Genomic DNA, 20865 nt, shown 5'->3' on the forward strand with positions numbered 1-20865 from the left:
ATAAAATGTCCAGAGACAGTCCGAGGGCAGAAAAGATAAAAGAGCCGAATATGAAAATATTCAATGAATCGTGCACAGTTTACTATTGCACGGGCATCAGAGCAGAGAAACAACGTTCAGTGTATCAAACTAGCTAGTTAGGTAAGAACAAAGTAACTCGCTGTGTCTGTATTCGCACCTTCACAGCTCGATAGCAACAGTTAGCAACAGATTAGCTTCATGCAGGCGGCGCTAGAGATGCGGCAGCAGCAATGAGACCTCCGGTTTTCGTATTTTGACTTCAAAATTAAAGTCTGCGGTGAAACGTTACATACATTCGGCAGCAACAAGAAGTCTTCAGATTTTCGTGTTTTGCCTCCAAGATAAAAGCCTGCGATGGGTTGTGTATATTGTTTATATTTTCAAAGGAAATACTATGTAGGGTATAATATAAATTTAACAAATTACTTTTTAAATAATACATTATATAAGGTAATTAATATAAGGTGAAGCACATTCAGAAGTGGTTAGAGCTTAAGTAAGTTAATGTAGAGAACCTTTCTAATATAAAGATAATCTGAGTTTTTTTAGGTTATTGTTAATTTGCTTTTGCTAATTAGGTTCGGAGAGGGATTGTGTTATACATTTGGGACGCGATTCATGAACAGTTTTAAAGAATGATTAATTGAGGGAGAGTAATTAGGTTAGTAGAGAATGATGTTAAATAAGTATTGTCAAATGATTCTAAGTTGACAAGGAAGAGAGACTGGTGTAAAGGGATGCCGTTATCGCAATACATAAAAAAAACATGTTTATAGCATCACATAGAAAAATAAAGTTTTGTGAGTATTGGAGGTTTGGAGATTCATGAGGCTGCTACAGTATGATGCTGAGGCTGTGGTGACGAGTTGTTGTGTGTGTGGCCAGTATGCTAAAGTTAAAAGCAGAAACAACTAATTTGTCATTGGAAATAATATGTTTGTATTAAAAAAATACCTTATTATCTCAATGAAATGTACTGAAATTAATGTATTCATGACACGAAAAGGAAAATATTTTGGCCAGTACATTTTTTTCATCTACCAGTCACCTTGGCAGGTGAGACAAAAAGTGCATTTCGGACACTTTATGCCAGTATTGGGACCGATTGGGACACACTAACTTGTCATAAAATTGCATCTCAACCTTAGATAATGTTGTCATGCGTTAACATCACGCCAAGTTTGTGTTAAACTGAATAACATTTTTTATGAAGTTTACTTCCACCACAATTAGCATCAATTAACTGCATGGCTTACTAAAAAAATCCTACCTTGTGCAGCTTTGAGTACTTGGTGTCGGTTCTCGGTATCAGCAAATACCCAAATATAAGTACTTGTGGTGTCGGTGCATCCCTAAATCTCTTGGAAATTCAGTGAAAGAAAGAAGAATATGATAGGCAAAATAGGCCTGTGGTTTTAAGATTCAGCATTGTTTTCAAGGACCAAAGATCACTACATGCCTTTTATTTCACCACTGTTTAAACAAACAGTATGTGTTTAAAAACAATAGTCAATGAACAGTTGAAGTGCCTATAAAGAATACATTAACAGATAAACATTAGAAATCGCACCCTTTCCATCCATTTAGAGTAAAGTCTCATGTTGGATCTGTTCTTTTTCTTTCAGGCAAAGTTCAAGTGACGAGTTCTGACATACAAGTGGGTGACCTCATCATTGTTGAAAAGGTATGTCTCCTTTAGATCTTGTCTCTGGGTTATTTGTGTGAGCTATGTTGTAGTTGTCTATATTCACTTTGCCTTGGAGTATCACATAGCCCTGTGTGATTCATATGCCTGGATCACTCTAACTGCCTGGTCAAGGAAGTGACCTTGTACAATTATTCAGGAATATCCCAGGACTACTGTTACTGCTCTCACTAATATTTTGACACTCATATACTGTGCTCAGTCAATGACCTAGGTGGACTGTTTAATTCTTCTCATCTGTATTAATGTAACTATACTGTGCATATGTTTTGTTGCAGAATCAAAGGATCCCTGCAGATATGATATTTCTGAGGACATCTGAGAAAGCTGGTGAGTGGGCTCTCATGGAAAAAGCAAGACATATACTCCCAAAGCACAATAACTCATCTGTATTATGTTCTTGCATAACTATGTTACCTGAGTTATATAATAAAGTGTAACATTATCTTACCACTACAAAGTTTCATAGTCAATATTTTTTTCTAATCTATCAAAATGTGCTTCGTTAATGGCCCATTTCCTAAACTGCAGATTGAAGTAAATAGAAAAGTATTTGGTAATTTTTTTTTATATTAATAACCACATGGAATAAATGCACAATTATCTGGGTAAAATTAACCTTGCAATTAGGTGTGCAGGGCCATGTATGTAAATACAGTGAATATCAAGTCTCCATTTTATTAGAAAATGCAACATTTGTTGATGTAAACGCTGAAATCAAGACGTCAGACACTTCTAATCAACAGTATTTAAACGATCAAAATGAATAATTTCTCAGAAAAATAAGAAATTAAAAAAAACTGTCAACACTTTGGTTCTTTACTTGGCACATTCTACAACAGTTTTTTTTTTTTTTTTTTACTCCTATGCCTCATTTATGTGGAAACTACTTTTTTTAAGAAAGTGTAAAATGTATAGATATTGTATTTTATACATGATTATAAAAAAATATTTTTCTAGTTATTCGTATGGTGATTCATTTTATTGGATTTAGCATTTCAATTTTCAAATGCAAAACTCAAACGCAGAATTAAGTCATCCTGTCCTGCTACTTTACTTTTTTCTCACAGTTAAAGTAGCACGATTTGGCCCTGATTAGTCAATATGCTGTACACACCTAATACAAATGCATACTCAAAGTAGTATTAACCAAAATCGTACATATTTGGCAGTTATAGGCAACAGAACAGTCATTACCTCCACCTTTAAATACAAATGTGAGGCAATGCTCAACATCAGCCACACCAGATTTTACTGTATTGTAAAACAGAGCAAGTTCTGACTCCTGTGTCCTCTACCATCAGCTGATTGGCTGGGGTGGGTAAATGATAACCCTGGACTCCTCCAGTGACTGATGATGTAAATACCAATTAATCAATGGTCCCATCAGATCTCAGACTCCTCCCTGAGAGGTAGCAGGAGACATGAAGGTTTCAGACATCACTTCCATCAATCTCCTGTGTACCACAATGCCCTCGTAAGGAGCACTGATCTCTTTATGCCCTCATAACACCTCTGTGGTGAGCGCAGTCCATACCGCCAGGGGGGAAGGAGACATTAATCATCCTCAGCGATGTTTTCCATCATACTTAAGCCCCCCCTAGACCACAATGAAGCTGCCCTTTAGCCCCTCTTGTCATATAGCCACCCTCATCTGTCGGATTAATATGGAATATTACTTTGACTCAATACAGTTCATGACCGCTAAGCATTTATTGGGCTCCTGTGGGCGGCTCAGTAGTTTTCTCACAGCTCTATATTGTGTTGTGCACACATGTTGAAGGCAGCCATACTGTATTGGTCATGAACTGTATTAACGCTTAATACTGTTACAATAAGAACTTATGAAGTGTATGCATTTTGTTTCACTAATACATTGCTTTTATCTGAGGTGCTGTCCTAAACCTATGTAAGTTTATCCTCGAAAAAATATTTAAGACTGATTTAAATATGACTAATTATTTTCTAGGTTCATGTTTCATAAGGACAGACCAATTAGATGGAGAGACCGACTGGAAGTTGAAAGTTGCAGTTGTTTGCACACAAAGACTTCCTGCTCTGGGGGTATGTGCAATAAACCTGTTTTCAGGTGACTTTTGTAACTGAGAAAATGTCATTATAATATGGAAACTGTTTTGTGTCACCAGAAATGTCTCTGCTGTGTTAAACATTTCCTGTGACAGCCGCACACCCTAGTATTCCAGTCGATTATTCCTCTGGGATTAGGTGATACTAAACATTTAGGATTGTTTTTCCATCACTACTTTAAGTTTCAGCAAGTCGTCTGGATGATTGCGTCACCCGATAAGGTTTTGTTGCTGGTGAAAAATGCTAATCATGGTAGTGTTTTTTTTTTTTTTTTTTACCCTTTATAATATTGTTAAACTCATCCTCCTTGCTTACTGTAAGCAAATTATTTATAGTAGGCTGTGAGATCATTGAAACATCAAGAGAATTTTAGCACACTTTTCAAGCGGATCTGTATAGTTGTTAACCAATGCATGTTTAGTAAATTTGATGAGGTCTATTGAGCCGGTTGGACCTCTTTATTGGTCCCATGTGTTATGAATGAATGACTTTGAACAGGAAGAACACGTCCCCCTTGACTGGATAGGGAGTTGTGTTTCCTGTCTTATTAAGAGTGAGTTGAATTGATGTTGCACAAGGGCTAATACAATCTCTTTCAGTATTGTTGTTGTTTAACCAGATCACTAATGTAGGATACAAATATGGACTTTAGATACACCTTAATCACCTTAATATACCCTTAATCAAGGGTATTTCTTTAGTTGTACTTTTTATATATTGTCTTTATATAATAATAGTGATGACAACTATGAAATAATACAGAATCATGTAGTAACCAAAGAAAGTGTTTATTACTGGATCAAAGGATACTCCTTTTACACTTCCATGTAGACTTACAATCAAATGGACCAATAGGGATGTGGATGTCCTTAGTCTACATATTCCCAAAAATATTGAAAATTTTGTTTCTTGTAACTTTGACAGGTTCAATACAAAGATGGATCACATATTAAATCCTTGGATCTAACTATTTATGGCAAGGTTACCCTTGTCAACTCACTCATACTGTCCCAGTTCCCAATTTTTTATATGACACTCCCTACACCGGGAGAGTCCTGTGAAAAAATAATATTTGATTTTATCTGGAATGGTAAGCCATAGCAAATAAAACAAACATATATTTTTATAATGAATAAGAAATGGGTGAGTTCAAACTAATGAATATCAGAGCTTTGAATCAGTCACAAATCAGTCCATTATACCAAAATTATATCTGAATTCAAAGCAGACTAGTAAGACAGGCCCATCGCAGGTATAATCAACTCATTGCAGCCATACCAGACAAATGTAGAAAGAATATTAAAACTCTAGAAAGCAATTAATCTCGCATGAGCATGGATGGTTAAATCAGACTTAACATAAAATGTTTCTCTTCCTTATTGCTACAAAAAGTCTGACTGCGACACTATACAATATTAAAAACGTTTGGGAAAATCTTTTTATTCCAATCCCATGGCACCAAATGTATGGAGTAGTATATACAACTACTAGTGATGTGTCTCTGAGAGCTTTCCAGTTTAAATTGTTGTACAGAATTCTGGCCACCAAAAAAAGTTTCTTAGATTATGGGGAATCGAGCAGTTGTACATGTGCAGACTATGCCAAGACAAAACAGAAACAATAGATCTATTTTGGTACTGTCCCATAGTGGCAAAATAAGTTTGCCTTATTGTGTCACAGTTATAGTTAAGTTACAGATTATTGAAAAATCACAATATATTGCCCGTACACTGTGCACATTGTGCCTGGCTGTGTATCATCAGTGGAAGGCCTTTCTACTTCTGTCAAAAGTGCTCCACTGTGGATGAGTAAGATAATCTTTACCTCTCTGTCAGTTTCTCACCCTAAGAGCGCTATGTGAGCACATCTGAGGGTACCTGATGCTTCGATGCAGCCTGGCTGTATAATTTAATTAATTATGTTCTGCAAGCGGCACAGGCTGCCACAGGTCACACTGCTGAAATAGAGGTTGATACAAGAGGGTTTGCACTTGAGGAGAGGGAGAGAAGTGTTTGTCTGAAATGTTTGTTTACTGTGTTACATTTTTAAAGTTTTGGGATTTACTGCAATTTATAGTTGTTTTAGTTTACTAAAATCTACTTAAGTCAAAAATTTAGACTAGGTCTAAGTTCTACTAGTCTACTTAAAATCTTTGACAAGAAGCCTAATGTAATTTAACAAGGTTATAAATCTGTCATTTTTGTCTTGTTTTGTTTTTTTGAGTGATTAATATTCTGGCTACCACATATTTCCATCAAGTTTACATTCTGATATCCTTGTCAAACTGCAGTAGACCTGCTATCCAGCGTTAGTGGACTGCTAATCACTAATATCATTAACAATTTACTAACACATGCACACCTCCTCACTGACATGATCATCTGCTCACCAATGTTTTATCTCTTGTGGTATTTCTGGTAAAATTACTGATTTTCCAACACCTCAGACGTTGTGCCTTTAGATTATCTATCGTTAGTGGAAATCAGTCTGAAGTGAAAGTTCTACTCTTCCTTCATATATCTGCAATTTCTCCTTTTCTCTCAGGACCTGTTCTCAATAAACGCTTACGTCTATGCTCAGAAGCCCCAGTTGGACATCCATAGCTTTGAGGGAAACTTCACAAGAGTAAGTGGCTCGCTGTCATCCTCCTGTCTAAATCAATGGGTGAGGAACATAATGTAAAGACGAAACGATGCCCGATTAACGCTAAGTGATATTCTACATTGACAAATGGCGCCAATGAAGTTCCTTTGAGCAGCAGCAGCAGAAGCTCCAGGAGGCACTGTGCCGAGTGCTGACATCACAAGCAGGTCCTCCCCTTCACTACTCTACCGGTCCCCTCCCTGGCAATTTTCTTTTATTAATAGCAGATTAGCACAGCCCCCACAGAGAGGACAGCCCCGACAAAGAGGGGCTTTGTGTATCGCCTTCACTCTTGGCCACACACCAGACTCAGTGAGCGAGCACTTCCTCCCACTCATTCATACTCCGCTCAGCTCTGCAGCCTTTCCTTTTGCATAAACGTGCACTTTTAGTAGCGGCCGTTCCCACAGACCCCCCCCTTAAGTATGCCTACCTATTTACGAGGGTTGCTTATCCTTTTCTTTCCTTGAGACGTATATTGTGCTTTGTGTGTATTTCCATGTTCTGCTGTTGGACTCTGAGAACCAACGTGAGAAATTATGTCAATGTCAAAGCGGTTGTGATACGACCAACCTGACATTTTATTTTTTAATGCACCGCTTCCCTTATTTTTTTAGCAGATTGACAGGATGTGGTCTTTTGGTTGTCATAATTATCATATCAGTCTGGTAATTTGAGCTGAAACTGTAGCGCTGCAATGGCACTCCTGACACGTATTTTCCCCCTCATACGACTTTTTAAGAAAGATCAGATGGGAGAAGGTTGGGTGGGTGGGTTTGGAAAAGGGGTAAGGCACAACCATTCTAAAAAAAAAAAAGAGCCCTCTGGGGGCCTAACATAGCTGAAATCTCATCTGCATCCTTCCCCCTCATTCTGTTAGAAAGGAGCCTCTATATCGCCTCATCTAGTGAAAGTATCGATAAGGCAGAAGGCCTTTGTGACTCAGACCAATGATGCCAGGTGCTTGTGGAAATGAACCGTGATGAATAGCTCTGTGTTCTAGAGTATGGGTGGTCAGCTATTACCCTAAACTAACATTGGCATTGTTGAATTAGTGAGTTAAAATTTTGTCATTTCCTATTTGCAGGAAGACAGTGACCCACAGATCCATGAGAGTTTGAATATAGAGAACACTCTTTGGGCCAGCACTGTTGTGGCATCTGGTAAGTAAAGCTGTATGGTAAATTATCTAAAAACTGTTGAAGGCCAAGATGGGTCAACTGTATTTCTGTTTCGCATCCCCTGTTGCAAGTGTTATGTAGACCTGGTGTTTAAAAATGGGCGATTAAACCACAGGTGAAATGTCTGAGCATATTAATATCTCCTGTGCCACATGGCACAGTTGTCTCTGAGTAAGTGTTTGATGCTCCCTCTCAGCCATCTTCTCCATACCACTGATCTGCAAAGTGTCTACCCATTGGCCTGACCTTTTACCACACAAACTCATACCTCCTTTCCCCTTCATAGTAACTCACTCTTCTTTCGCTGTCACTCACTCACCCCCCAATCCCAAACAGACCCCTAAGCCCTACACCCTATGCACTTTGGAGGTCTTCAAGGATTCAATAGGTGTAAACATTCCACTAATATACCTTGATTTCGGGAAGGCTGGATTTAACTCTTCACATTAAGTATTGGATCATCTCAGATATACAGGGGTACATAGGGTTTAGGTGTTTGCGTTTAGTCTACCTAATGAGTCTACCCAACATACACACACACACACACACACACACTGATCTACGCACTCAGTTTTTCCTCATATCCAGGGCAACGGTCCACCACAAAACTCTTCTCGACTTTCGTCAGAAGGATAGCATTTAGTCTCTGTCTGTGGCTGGTAACGCCACGGTTTTGCTCACCATAGTTTTGATTACCAAGGTTTTGCTCTATTTCCCAGTTATTGTGAAGCACTATGCTTCTGTCCATTATAGTTCATTATAATTAAACATATAATGCATTATGTGTATTTGTATACATCACAAATCTTCATGAGTCTTTACGAGTGTCAATAACTATGCTTATAATTCATTATTACTGTATTATATTGCATTATGAGTACATGTATAATGCTGTATAATGCGTTATGCACAAGGCCTTTAAATTAAATGTTACCGAAAAATATTATATGCCAGTAATCTAGGGAACCAGAGCTATGCAGTGGCGTATAAATAATCTCGATGTCCCCACTACAACCCCCGGGACAGACCTGCAATGACGTGCCATACACATGGCCTATTCGTTTTGACCTTGTCTTTTTCTAATAACTCCTACAAGATTTCCATGACCATTCAAAAACTTAATTAGGCCATTATTAAGATTTAAAAAATGCATTAGGCTACATAATTATTCATGAAACGAAATACCAATGATGTTTTTTACCAATCACAAATTCCCATCCAACAAACGTATTATTAGATGTTACTGTTTTATTAGGAAACACTTGAAAAGGTTTTATAAAACAGTTTTATTAGGACAGAAAGAGGAACATGTTGTTTTCATTCTTTTTTAGTTGTTACTTGTTCATGTCTACCTCCAGAACCAAATGTAATCGAATCTAATGAATAGCAATAGAATCGCAATGACATCAATGGATGAATGGGCAATAAAGTAAGAAACGCAGACACACCGATGCATGTGATTTAAGTGTAATGATGAAGAATGATGATGAGGGTAGAAACTATATAGAATCTGAACTCTCTGAGCAAGTCAGACACAACACAGACACAATTTACAGCATTCAGATCACAATGGGTAACTAAACCTGAAGATTTGACGCCCTGACAGCATTGCAGATGCTACAAAATTCAGATGAGATGGAGTCAGTTGGAGGATCAGAAATAGGTCCCGAAATTGACATGTCAGATGGCAGGTCTTCATGTGATTCCAATATTGAGCCCCCACTGCCAATGCCTGAGCCTACTCACACAAAATAAGAAATGAACCGACGGCGACCAATGAGTACTGTTTGCAGTGCAACCGTTGTGTTTGCCGGTCCTGCTCACACAAACCTCCAAAGATGTGTGCTGACTGTGAGGCAGTTCAAGTTAAAAGTTCAAGCGAGATGCAAAATTGCATGAGCCCACATCATACAAAACAAGTTACTTTTCTATATTTTATCAAATAGTCAATTTCATAATGCTTGTAGACTACTGTAAATCATCCTTTGATCATTCTTTTACTCTACATTTGTCGATCTCTGGATGGGAAATTCAAACACACGTTGTAGAGAAGGATGGAGGTGATAGATATTGGGCATGAAAAGTAACTGAATTAAGCTTGACAATGTATGAGAGTACTAACTACCTCTATACGAAGGACTCTAGGTAGGAAATGTGATGCCCCATTATGTTAACTTTGTAATCATTGGAGAAGAAGATCATGGAAGATCAACATCTTGGACTCATGCTCGTAAGGGAATGCTTTAAGCCATGTAGTGGCTAGTAGGCCTTTGAAATGTCCACGGCAGAGCTACGCTTCCCAGTCAATCTGGTACATTGGAGTTTCACCTACTCAAACAGGACTTCAGCGTTCATCTGAGCTGAAGGTAGAAGTTAATGTGATTGCTTGACTCATTAAAAAGGGGCTGAAGCTTGCATTTGAAACATGCTCAGTCAGTGCTCTTCAACTTCTGTCCGGAAGTGCCGAAATACTTTTGTTTTTCATCCTTTCTTTATAATAAAGAACTGATTCAGACCCAGGACACCATTTGAATACAATTAACTACTAGGTAGAAGCAAAAATCTATACCTGCCCTCCAGGACCAAATTGGAATGGCCTTGCTCTAAGCAAACAATTTAAGGGTTAGTTCTTGTCCCTACATTCAACCCTAAACCTTGACACCCACCTTAACACTAACCCTACTATAACACTTATAGAATTACATTTAAAATGGAGGGATTTGAATGTAGGGACATCAGCTCCATCGACTCAACTAATCACAAACCTCCAGGGCATGTTTGAGTGGGTGAAACTCCCCAGAGAGAGCAGTGAGGCCAGGGTGGGTCAGTCATGCCGGCCCGGTCGAGAGACTCCTCCATTTTAATCCGACAATGGATGATGAAATCTGAGGAAAGTGCGATGCCATGTTTTGCTTAGGAAACTGCCAGGTTCCCTGAGCAGCCACCCAGTGAATGTTTGGTTTAATCTGTTCCCCACATGGCATTATATTCATTCTGTCGTTCAGTACTTTTGACCGGGGTGGTACATTAGGAGTCTGGTCAAAGCTAGAGCACTTCATAATTAACAGTGTGCCATTAGACGAACACCAGAGAGTGACAGCAAGTGGCCAATGTTTGGGCATAATGCTTAAACAAGATAATTTCACTTGATTCCTCATTATATTAATCACCTCGACATGACGAAAAGCCTCGGTTCCCTTTTGGGAGAAAATCTACAAATAAAATTAATTTGATCAACTTTATCAATTTTATTTATACGAATAGGCTGTACCCTATGTGTTGTCCATTCTTTGAAATGTATTGTGTTTATCAAGCAACCATGCTTTAGGCCTATGTAAGCTATTAATGTGTATATCCTTTGATTGTGTATATCCTTTGACTAGTCGATAATGTCTCTTAATCCAGCTTGTACATCATCAAAATTAGATCTAAATGAAAACTCAGTTCTAATGGGTTTATCTTTGAATCATTTAAGTGTTGTGTAATTTTCATTTTGTACATTTGTAGGGCCTAATGAACTAATTTAAATACTATAGCCTGTGTTCTTAGAAATAATCGTTCTATGTATTCTTTTTTTAGTAGTGTTTTTGGTATGATGAGACCTTCAATACAAACACATGTTTGTCTTTTTCAAATTCATTAACCATTTAAAACAAGCAAATTCTGTAATTCATAATTTTTTAGACTTGTGTATAGTTTGATGACGACCTAGCAGATGAACTGATGCTTCGGTTGGATGGTGATGCTGCGGAGGAGAATGATCATGCTAATGATGCCAAATGGCGTTCGGCACTAGCCGATACTGGGGGTCAAAAAGGCTTGCCGTTGCTAATGTTAAGCTAATTTATTATTAATGGCCCATTCATCTTCTGTAATAAGACCGCCTTAATAAATTTGCTAATAATAATTGTGCAGTATCGATCAGCTTTTATGAGCTGCTTCCAGTAGAAAGGTCCAGGACCCAGGAGCCTGACGCATTAAAGCCCTGTGTATTGGGCTAAGTGGCTGCAGAGAACGTATTGCTCCACTCCCTCTGGTCTGCATTATTGTGCGACTTCCCATCCCAGTCTGTCTTCCTTGACAGAGATGAGTCTTAAATATGCGTTTGTGGTCCAGTTAACAAGCAGCATTACTTTACTTTCTTTCTTCTGTTTGGCAGGCACCGTGATAGGGGTGGTGATCTACACAGGCAAGGAGACCAGGAGTGTACTAAACACATCCTCCCCCAAGAATAAGGTGCATTTGTTTTGTTTTTCTCACAGGCAGAAAGAAGTTTGAAATATTTGTGTGTTCTTTTGTGTGAGAGACACAGGGGATGGGTAATATTAACAGAACTAAGTTACTACAAATTGCTCATATTTTGTATTACTATGTTATGTGCACAGCAATTTGAGCCCCAGAACTCCAGTCTCCATTGCGCTACATTATAATCACTAATCAATCACAATGGAGTGTTTTTTGGTCATATTTTTTCTAGATAAAGCTGGACTTGTCAATGTTTAAGGTCAAAGCCATGCTAATTAACCTAGAGGGAAATGAACCAACTTAGGATTTAAATGAAATTTTCAGCACAACGTTTATCCTGCAGAATCCCAATTAAGTGTTTTTGTCCCCAGAACGAGGAGATTAATGTGTTTCTAAATAAAATATTTCATCCCCAAGATATTCTGATTAGATATGTGGGTCAACTGATAGAGGGCTATTGATAAGATTCCACTGTCTAGCACTTTTATGGTCACAGTGAAATAAATATCTCTTGCTTGCACTGGCTTGTATCCAGATATCTCACTTAAAAGATTTATTGCCTCAACGACACTTCCACGATTAAACCCTTTTGTTGGTTGACACCAACTCCTCACCGTGAAACATTTTTTGACACAAGTACCTTTTAATAAGAAAGCTGATGTTGCCGTTCGAACAGCAAGGCCCAATGTTTTTTTTTTGTAAGCTCCGGCTGAGAGAAATTCAATATTTCAAGGGGATGATGTCAGAAGTGCCAATAATGGAAACCAGGACTGGGTAGAAAGTCGATATAGCACGGCTAAAGTCAAAAGAAGGTTTTGGCATCATATAATCTGTTGTGACACAAGCCTGCACTTGATCTGCTGCTGACAGGACGTCAGGTGTATGCTTCACTCTCTGTCTTGGAGTTGTTATACTGACTTTGAAGAACAACATGTCATTTGGGAAATTTCCCCTCTGTATATTCCTCATTCAAACTTGTCAATAAAACTTTGTATGTTTCTTTTAGTCCCTCACCATGATAAATGCTGAAATTCTTTCCCTGCAAATTGGGATTTTTCCCTTTACTTTTAAGTCCAATCACGTGGGACGTTACTGAATATACGTATATAATATGTCCTTTTAGCCTTGGTCATAGTGTTAGGATACTTTGGTTTTCGCTTAATGACTATGCATGTCCCTAGGCAGTAATTCTTTATCAAATTTCACACCAACACAGAAAATGCAAGCACTGAAGCCAGATTAAATCATTCCTTTCAGTTTTAATGGGTCCAGAATGAATAGAGAGAAAATATGCACTTTTATTCAATGATAGCATCTTTAGGTTGAGGAAATTGAGTCCTCCCACCCCACTCCTTGAATGAATAATGACTTCATCTGATCCACAACGAGCCTCTGAAAATGTTGGCCGGTCCATTGTCTGAGCAGAAGAGGATCCCTTGCTTTTCAGGCATGCACTGTGTCTTAATTTTTCTTCATTTTTATCCACCCAAACCCCCTATTTTTCTCAATAGCTCAAGCATGAACCATGTAGGGAGGATATTTCAACCCCCCTCTACATTGGGGTTTAACTACAGCTGATAAATCACTCACTGGTCCCTCAGTGCTCCCAGTTCTCTGGGGAATGGGTCTGGTAGGGGCTTAGCAGCACTGGAATTCACCCCCAGCCCTTTTCAAACCAAGTTCCTTTATTTAGGAGATGTTATGTTTTGCTGTTTTTGTAAGCACCATATGCAGATGAAAGACCTCTGTGTTCGGGGCTTTGCTGCAAGCTCTGCCAGAAAGGGGTAGGGCTCCTCTTTTTTAATTATTTTTTTTTATTTTCCCACATTGGCTGAGCGACGCACTTGAAAAATACAACAACATTTCAGACTTTCTGAAGGAAACCTCATTTCAATTTGGGAATATGCTCTTATTCGTGGTATTCAAGGAGGTTTATGGTTAACCAGGAAGTGCCACCAAACTAGTTTGACATTCAACAGAGATGTTTGGCAGTCATACAAAGTATATTTCATGATTTAAAAACCCCAGTTGAGACTTTCCTTTGATTATTAACCTACAATGTAATAACACTGGGTAACCTTTAAAATTCAAAATGTTTGTTACTATAGTCAATTCCAAATACTGTCCAACACAAATTTCAATTCCTATGTTATTTTACATTCTGCACAACTTGGCCATGGAAATTAATGGAAAAACAAACTTGAAAGTGAGAATTTGAAGCTTCATATGTTTTCTAAGTTGGGTTTATACAGTGAAGGAAAAAATTATTTGATCCCCTGCTGATTTTGTATGTTTGACCACTGACAAAAAAATTATCAGTCTGTTATTTTAAAGGTTGGTTTATTTGAACTGTGAGAGACAGAATAACAACAAATAAATTGAGAAAAACATTTTATAAATAGATTTGCATTTTAATGAGTGAAATAAGTATTCAACCCCTCTGGAAAACATGACTTAGTACTTGGTGGCAAAACCCTTGTTGGCAATCACAGAGGTCAGATGTTTCTTGTAGTTGGCCACCAGGTTTGCAAAATCCTGGTAGTTGGCCACCAGGATTTTGTCCCACTCCTCTTTGCAGATCTTCTCCAAGTCATTAAGGTTTGAGGCTGACGTTTGGCAACTTGAACCTTTTCATTTTCTATGGGATTAAGGTCTGGAGACTGGCTAGGCTACTCCAGGACCTTAAAGTGCTTCTTCTTGAGCCGCTCCTTTGTTGTCTTGGCCGTATGTTTTGGGTCCTTGTCATGCTGGAATACCCATCCACGACCCATTTTCAATGCCCTGGCTGGGGGAAGGAGGTTCTCACCCAAGATTTGATGGTACATGGCCCCGTCCATCGTCCCTTTGATGCTGTGAAGTTGTCTTGTCCCCTTAGCAGAAAAACACAGCCAAAGCATAATGTTTCCACCTCCATGTTTGATGGTGTTCTTAGGTTCATAGGCAGCATTCCTCCTCCTACAAACACAGCGATTTGAATTGATGCCAAAGAGCTTTTGGTCTCATCTGACCAGAACACTTTCATCCAGTTCTCTTCTGAATCATTCAGATGTTCATTGGCAAACTTCAGACGGGCCTGTACATGTGCTTTCTTGAGCAGGGGGACCTTGCGGGCTCTGCAGGATTTCAGTCCTTCACGCCGTAGTGTGTTACCAGTTCTTTTCTTGGTGATTAAGGTCCCAGCTGCCTTGAGATCATTGACAAGATCCTCCCGTGTAGTTCTGGGCTGATTCCTCACTGTTCTCATGATCATTGCGACTCCATGAGGTGAGATCTTGCATTGAGCCCCAGACCGAAGGAGATTGACAGTTGTTTTGAGTTTCTTCCTTTTGTGAATTATCGCACCAACTGTCTTGTAACCCATTCCCGCCTTGTGTTGGTCTACAATCTTGTCCCTGACATCCTTGGACAGCTCTTTGGTCTTGGCCATGGTGGATAATTTAGAATCTGATTGATTGCTTCTGTGTACAGGTGTCTTATACAGGTAACAAACAGAGATTAGGAGCACAGTCTTAAAGGGAGGGCTCCTAATCTTCGTTTGTTACCTGTATAAAAGACACCTGGGAGCCAGAAATCTTTCTGATTGAGAGGGGATCAAATACTTATTTCACTCATTAAAATGCAAATCAATTTATAAAATTGTTGACGCATGCGTTTTTCTGGATTTTTTTGTTGTTATTCTGTCTCTCACAGTTCAAATAAATCTACCATTAAAATTATAGACTGATCATTTCTTTGTAAGTAGGCAAATGTACAAAATCAGCAGGGGATCAAATAATGTTTTCCCTCCCTGTACATGCATAGGCTAGCACCTGTTGTCTCTAGACATACATGACAGTATTTAATCTCCAAGCATTCATAAAGTTAACCACACTTATCTAGTCTGTCTTTGTAACCTGTGGCTCTGCACTCAGCGTGACCTAACCTTTCAACCTCTGACCCCAGTTTTCTCTTCCCCACAGGTGGGTCTCCTGGACCTGGAGCTAAACCGCCTCACAAAAGCTCTATTTCTGGCTCAGGTGGTCCTGGCTGTCGTCATGGTAGCGCTGCAGGGATTTGTAGGCCCCTGGTTCCGCAACCTGTTCCGCTTCATTGTGCTCTTCTCCTACATCATCCCAATCAGGTACTGCTCCTACACCCAAGATGGACTCACACTTTTAATGGATGCATGACATTCATGTCATTGTACAAAGTTGGATTAACTTTTTTTGGTTGACATTTTGAAGTTGAATCATTGTGATTTTGATTTGACTGTATTTGCTTAACACGTCTTTAGCTTTACTCGCTCTTTAACTTGGCCTGTTATTTGTATGCACAGTTTGCGTGTCAATCTGGACATGGGGAAGTCGGCCTATGGTTGGATGATCATGAAAGATGAGAACATCCCTGGCACAGTGGTACGGACCAGTACTATCCCTGAAGAGCTGGGCCGCTTGGTATACCTGCTGACAGACAAAACAGGTACGAGGAAAGCATAGCCATTGGTCAACATAGCCATTGGAGATTTCCTTATTAGTTTATTTATCTTTTGGTTATTCTAAATTTGTTTGGCCTCCAATTCTTTTACAACAAATGAACATCCTCTACAGGAATCAAACCCATGTCTCAAAGTGATAAACTCTTGGGGTGGCCTTGACATACCTCTTTGTCTTACTGGGCAGAGTAGGAATAGATTAGGCAGCCTTACCTATTTATCCCAGTTGATCACATGGAAAAAGCAAAAAAAACAATCAATCCATTTGAATGGGATAACCTTGCGGGCCCCATAATGTTATTGGACGGTAGTCTCCCCCCTAATCAGGTTTATGCTCTATCAATACACATTCTGGCAAGTAGCATCCATTAAACGAGGCCAGCCGCCTCCTTTTTCAATTGTTTTTAGTTGGGACGCTCAGTCTCTTTTATATGCCTTGTCGGGTTGGTCAGAAAGGACTGGGAGTCTATATGGATAATGTAATTAGGGGGCTAAGAGATAAGCCACAACCACACATTCAGGTCCCATGACGGTACATGGTAGTTATGCTATCATGCCAAAGCCAAACATCAGCTTTACACTATCTCAAAATAACCACTTAGTTACTAGGATGACCACTGCCATATCCTTAAGTGTTTGTTCTTGGAAGATTGGAGGATAGTTAATAAGCTTAAGTGTCACAATTAAGAATGATTAAGAATTTAAGAAAGACTAAGTCTGTATTAGAATGGTGAGGTCATCTTGTTAAAAATTACACATCACACTCTTGCCACACATAATGCACGTATCCATGAAAACGTCTCTTTGGGTAGTGTGGGAATTGTGTGCCTGTGAAAAGACACTTGCTCGTGAACTTGTCGTTTGCCTTTAACTAATGCTGGTCACATGTATTTCTGCTTTGTGAACTGTAGGCACTCTGACACAGAATGAGATGATCTTCAAGCGGCTGCACCTGGGGACAGTGTCCTATGGAACAGACACCATGGATGAGATCCAAAGCCACATATTGCAGTCGTACGCACAGGTGAGCGATCCTCCTCCACCTGTCGAACTCACACTCTCTGTTTTCCTAAATGGTTCACATAATTCACCCAGCACGTCCATTTCCCCACTCACATTAAGGGCCACACACTCGACCTTGTCTGCTCTGTCGGCCTTAACCTCTCAGATATTTCCCCTTCTGTTTTCCCCCTGTCTGATCACAAGATTTTACATTTTTCTTTCTCCTCCAAAATACCCCACAACACTGATAAGCGTCTAATCTCCTTCCGTAATATCAAAGCTGTCGACCCTCTCCATCTCTCCACTGCCATTTGCTCTGCACTACCCCTGGAACATGCTCCCAACAACCCTGATGATCTGGCAAATCAGTTCAACAGCGCTCTCTCTTCCTCCCTTAACACTCTGGCACCACTTAGAGCTAAGCATGTTTCATTCACCACCTCATCTCCCTGGTTTACTCCTGAGCTCCGTTCTCTGAAGCAGGTTGGCAGACGCCTGGAACGCCTGGCTAGATCAACGGGGCTCACTATTCACACCGAAGCATACAAACATCACTTCTCTACATACAGAGATGCCCTCAGTACTGCTCGGTCCTCCTACTTCTGCAACATTATCAGTAGCTCTAATATGAACTCACATACCTTATTCTCAACAGTCAACAAGCTACTTCAGCCTCGCCATAACAACCATACCTCACATACTCTCCCTGCCAGCACTTTCCTTTCATTCTTCAAAGACAAAATCAAAAAAATCAATGCATCACTGTTAGGTCAGTTTCCCTGTTCCCTTTCTCCAACCGCTGATTACTCACTCTGTCCACCGCCTGTCCTTCGCACTCACCTTCATACATTTTCCCCCATTGACTCTGACTATATCACCAAAATTATACTCTCGTCCAAAACAACTTCCTGTTCCCTTGATCCCATTCCAGCCTCTCTCATTAAAGCCTGCCTGCCTGCACTCTGTCCCTACATCACACGCATCATTAACCTATCCCTCACCCATGGCATTGTCCCGTCCATCTATAAAACTGCTGCTGTCACTCCCATCTTAAAGAAGCCTGGACTAGATACCACCATCCTGAACAATTTCCGCCCGATATCCAACCTCCCCTTCCTTGCCAAAACCCTGGAAAGGACGGTTGCCTCTCAACTCCAACAACACCTGCTTAACAATGACCTGTTTGAACCCCTCCAGTCTGGTTTCCGCCCACTCCACAGCACAGAGACTGCACTACTCAAAGTTGTCAATGACCTCCTCATCTCTGCTGATGCTGGTTCCCTCAACATCCTGATTCTCCTGGATCTGAGTGCCGCATTTGACACCGTGAGCCACCAGATCCTCCTCACCAGGCTCAGGGGTCTGGGTGTTGAGGGAACCGCACTCTCCTGGCTGCAAACCTACCTCACAAATCGAACCCATTACATCTCCCTCAGTCACCAAAAATCTGAAATATCTACAGTCACGCAGGGGGTCCCCCAGGGCTCTGTTCTGGGTCCCTTACTCTTCATTATTTACATCCTCCCCCTTGGTCAGATCCTCCGCCACTTCAACCTTAATTTCCACTGCTACGCTGATGACACACAGATTTATCTCAGCACCAAATCTCTCACCAACCCACCTCTGGCCCATATTGAATCATGTCTCTCTGAAATAAAAAAATGGATGCATCACAACTTCCTCAAACTCAACAGTGAAAAAACAGAACTTCTTCTCATTGGCACCAAATCCACCCTTAGTAAAACTGGCACATTCTCTCTCACCATTGACAACACTGTAGTTTCTCCTTCCCCCTGTGCTCGCAACCTTGGGGTCATCCTTGACTCCACCCTCTGTTTCGAGCAACACATTAAACATACTGTCAAATCATCTTTCTTTCATCTTCGTAACATTGCAAAACTCAAATCCTCCCTCCCCCCACCTGCAGCTGAAACTCTGATTCATGCATTCATCTCCTCCCGTCTTGACTATTGTAACTCCCTCTTGTCCGGCATCAACTCCTCATACCTCCATAAGCTCCAAATGGTTCAAAACTCTGCTGCGAGGCTTCTTACTCATTCAAAGTCCTGGCAGCACATCACCCCCATCCTCTGTGAGCTTCACTGGCTCCCTGTCAAACAGCGCATTGAATACAAAATACTCCTCCTGACTTACAAAGCCCTCCACAAACTTGCTCCCCCCTACCTCTCGGACCTTCTTCAACACTATCAACCTTCACGCTCACTCCGCTCTTGTACAGCAGGCCACCTCATCATCCCCAGATCCAAGCTACGGAGCTTTGGTGATAGGGCATTTTCCAGGGTTGCTCCCCGGCTCTGGAACTCACTGCCACAATCCATCCTTGACTCTGACTCTCTTAACACCTTCCGACTCCGCCTTAAGCCATTTCTGTTTAAACAAGCCTTCCCATAGCCCCTTTGTTGTTGTATATTTTATTTCTCAGTGTTCTTTGTTTTGCTTGTTTTTGTAAAGCGTCTTTGGGTCATTGAAAAGCGCTATATAAATCCCATGTATTATTATTATTATAATTCAAAAAGCCTCAGGAAATGCATGCAAACGCCATCCTGATGTTCTGGGGAATAAACCTGTAGAATGATTAGCTATTGATTTCTTGGCTTTACTGACTTTCATGGGATCGTGAGAGTTCACGACTTCTCGTAAAGAGTCACTAAGTGCAACAAATCTCTTGACAATTTGTCCTTCTTGGCCCTTTTTCATTGTTAATTCAGGCTGAGTCTGTAGGCGCTATACTGGTGTACAGGGGAAAAAACTTTCCCTCTTTAGGTGGTTGTTTTCTATCTGAATGCACAAGGGACAGGCTTGGGCCATCTCTGAAACAGCTGTGCTTAGGATGGAACAATCTGCCTGCACTCTTAGGCTTGGCTGATGTAAACGCAGCTATGGGTAATCTGAAAGAGATGGGAGCGAGATGAAACATACAGGTAGCTTTGAAGTTTTGTGTGGTATTGTGAAGCGACAACTCTGTTGAAGACTTGCTGAAGGGTTGTCATTTGGCAGTCCATCTCCAGCAAAATCATATGTTCTAGTAGACCAATTCAACCCTCTCAATTCCAGCTGGCACAAGTGTGCTTGCCCGGTGAGATGCCTCTGAGAGGAATTGATGGGCGTTGTCAGGGACAGAAGACATAAAACCCACCAAAACCTGATATGACATGATAAAGATGGAAAAACAGCATTTCCCTGCCACCCTGTCATTCAGCTTGTAACTGTGTCAAGTGAATTGTACCCCAAGAAAAGGGAGGGTTTAATCTCTCACTTCACTGCTGCGTATTTTAACACCTCAGTTATGGTTTGGTCAGGATTTTTTGCATGCTTGCAAATACTGTAGATAACAGCCACCTAGTAAAATTTGACAGATGGATTGCAGCATTTGAAAGGGGCTCGTTTTCACCTGTCAACTCTAGCAATGGTCTTAATTCAAACATGAAAATCTGGGATTCTATATTTTAAAATAATTTAATGTCAACACTCCCTTTAACATTAATAAA

General features: G+C 40.2%; 1 protein-coding gene across 7 annotated transcripts in view; it reads left to right on the forward strand.

Annotated features, from left to right (window-relative positions):
- Positions 1 to 20865, forward strand: part of atp9b (ATPase phospholipid transporting 9B) — a 99444-nt gene that overhangs the window by 51460 nt on the left and 27119 nt on the right. For all 7 annotated transcript variants that reach the window (XR_004576258.1, XM_010906167.3, XM_010906168.3 and 4 more), the window contains 9 exons: positions 1647 to 1705; positions 2005 to 2056; positions 3696 to 3790; positions 6359 to 6439; positions 7545 to 7620; positions 11798 to 11874; positions 15843 to 16003; positions 16199 to 16341; positions 17266 to 17378. Coding sequence is in view for 6 of the 7 variants with exons in the window: in XM_010906167.3 (XP_010904469.1) it covers positions 1647 to 1705; positions 2005 to 2056; positions 3696 to 3790; positions 6359 to 6439; positions 7545 to 7620; positions 11798 to 11874; positions 15843 to 16003; positions 16199 to 16341; positions 17266 to 17378 (857 nt within the window). In the remaining variant the exon portion in view is untranslated. The remainder of the gene's footprint in view (positions 1 to 1646; positions 1706 to 2004; positions 2057 to 3695; positions 3791 to 6358; positions 6440 to 7544; positions 7621 to 11797; positions 11875 to 15842; positions 16004 to 16198; positions 16342 to 17265; positions 17379 to 20865) is intronic.

Source organism: Esox lucius, chromosome 10 (assembly GCF_011004845.1).
Source record: "Esox lucius isolate fEsoLuc1 chromosome 10, fEsoLuc1.pri, whole genome shotgun sequence".
NCBI classification, from domain to species: domain Eukaryota; kingdom Metazoa; phylum Chordata; class Actinopteri; order Esociformes; family Esocidae; genus Esox; species Esox lucius.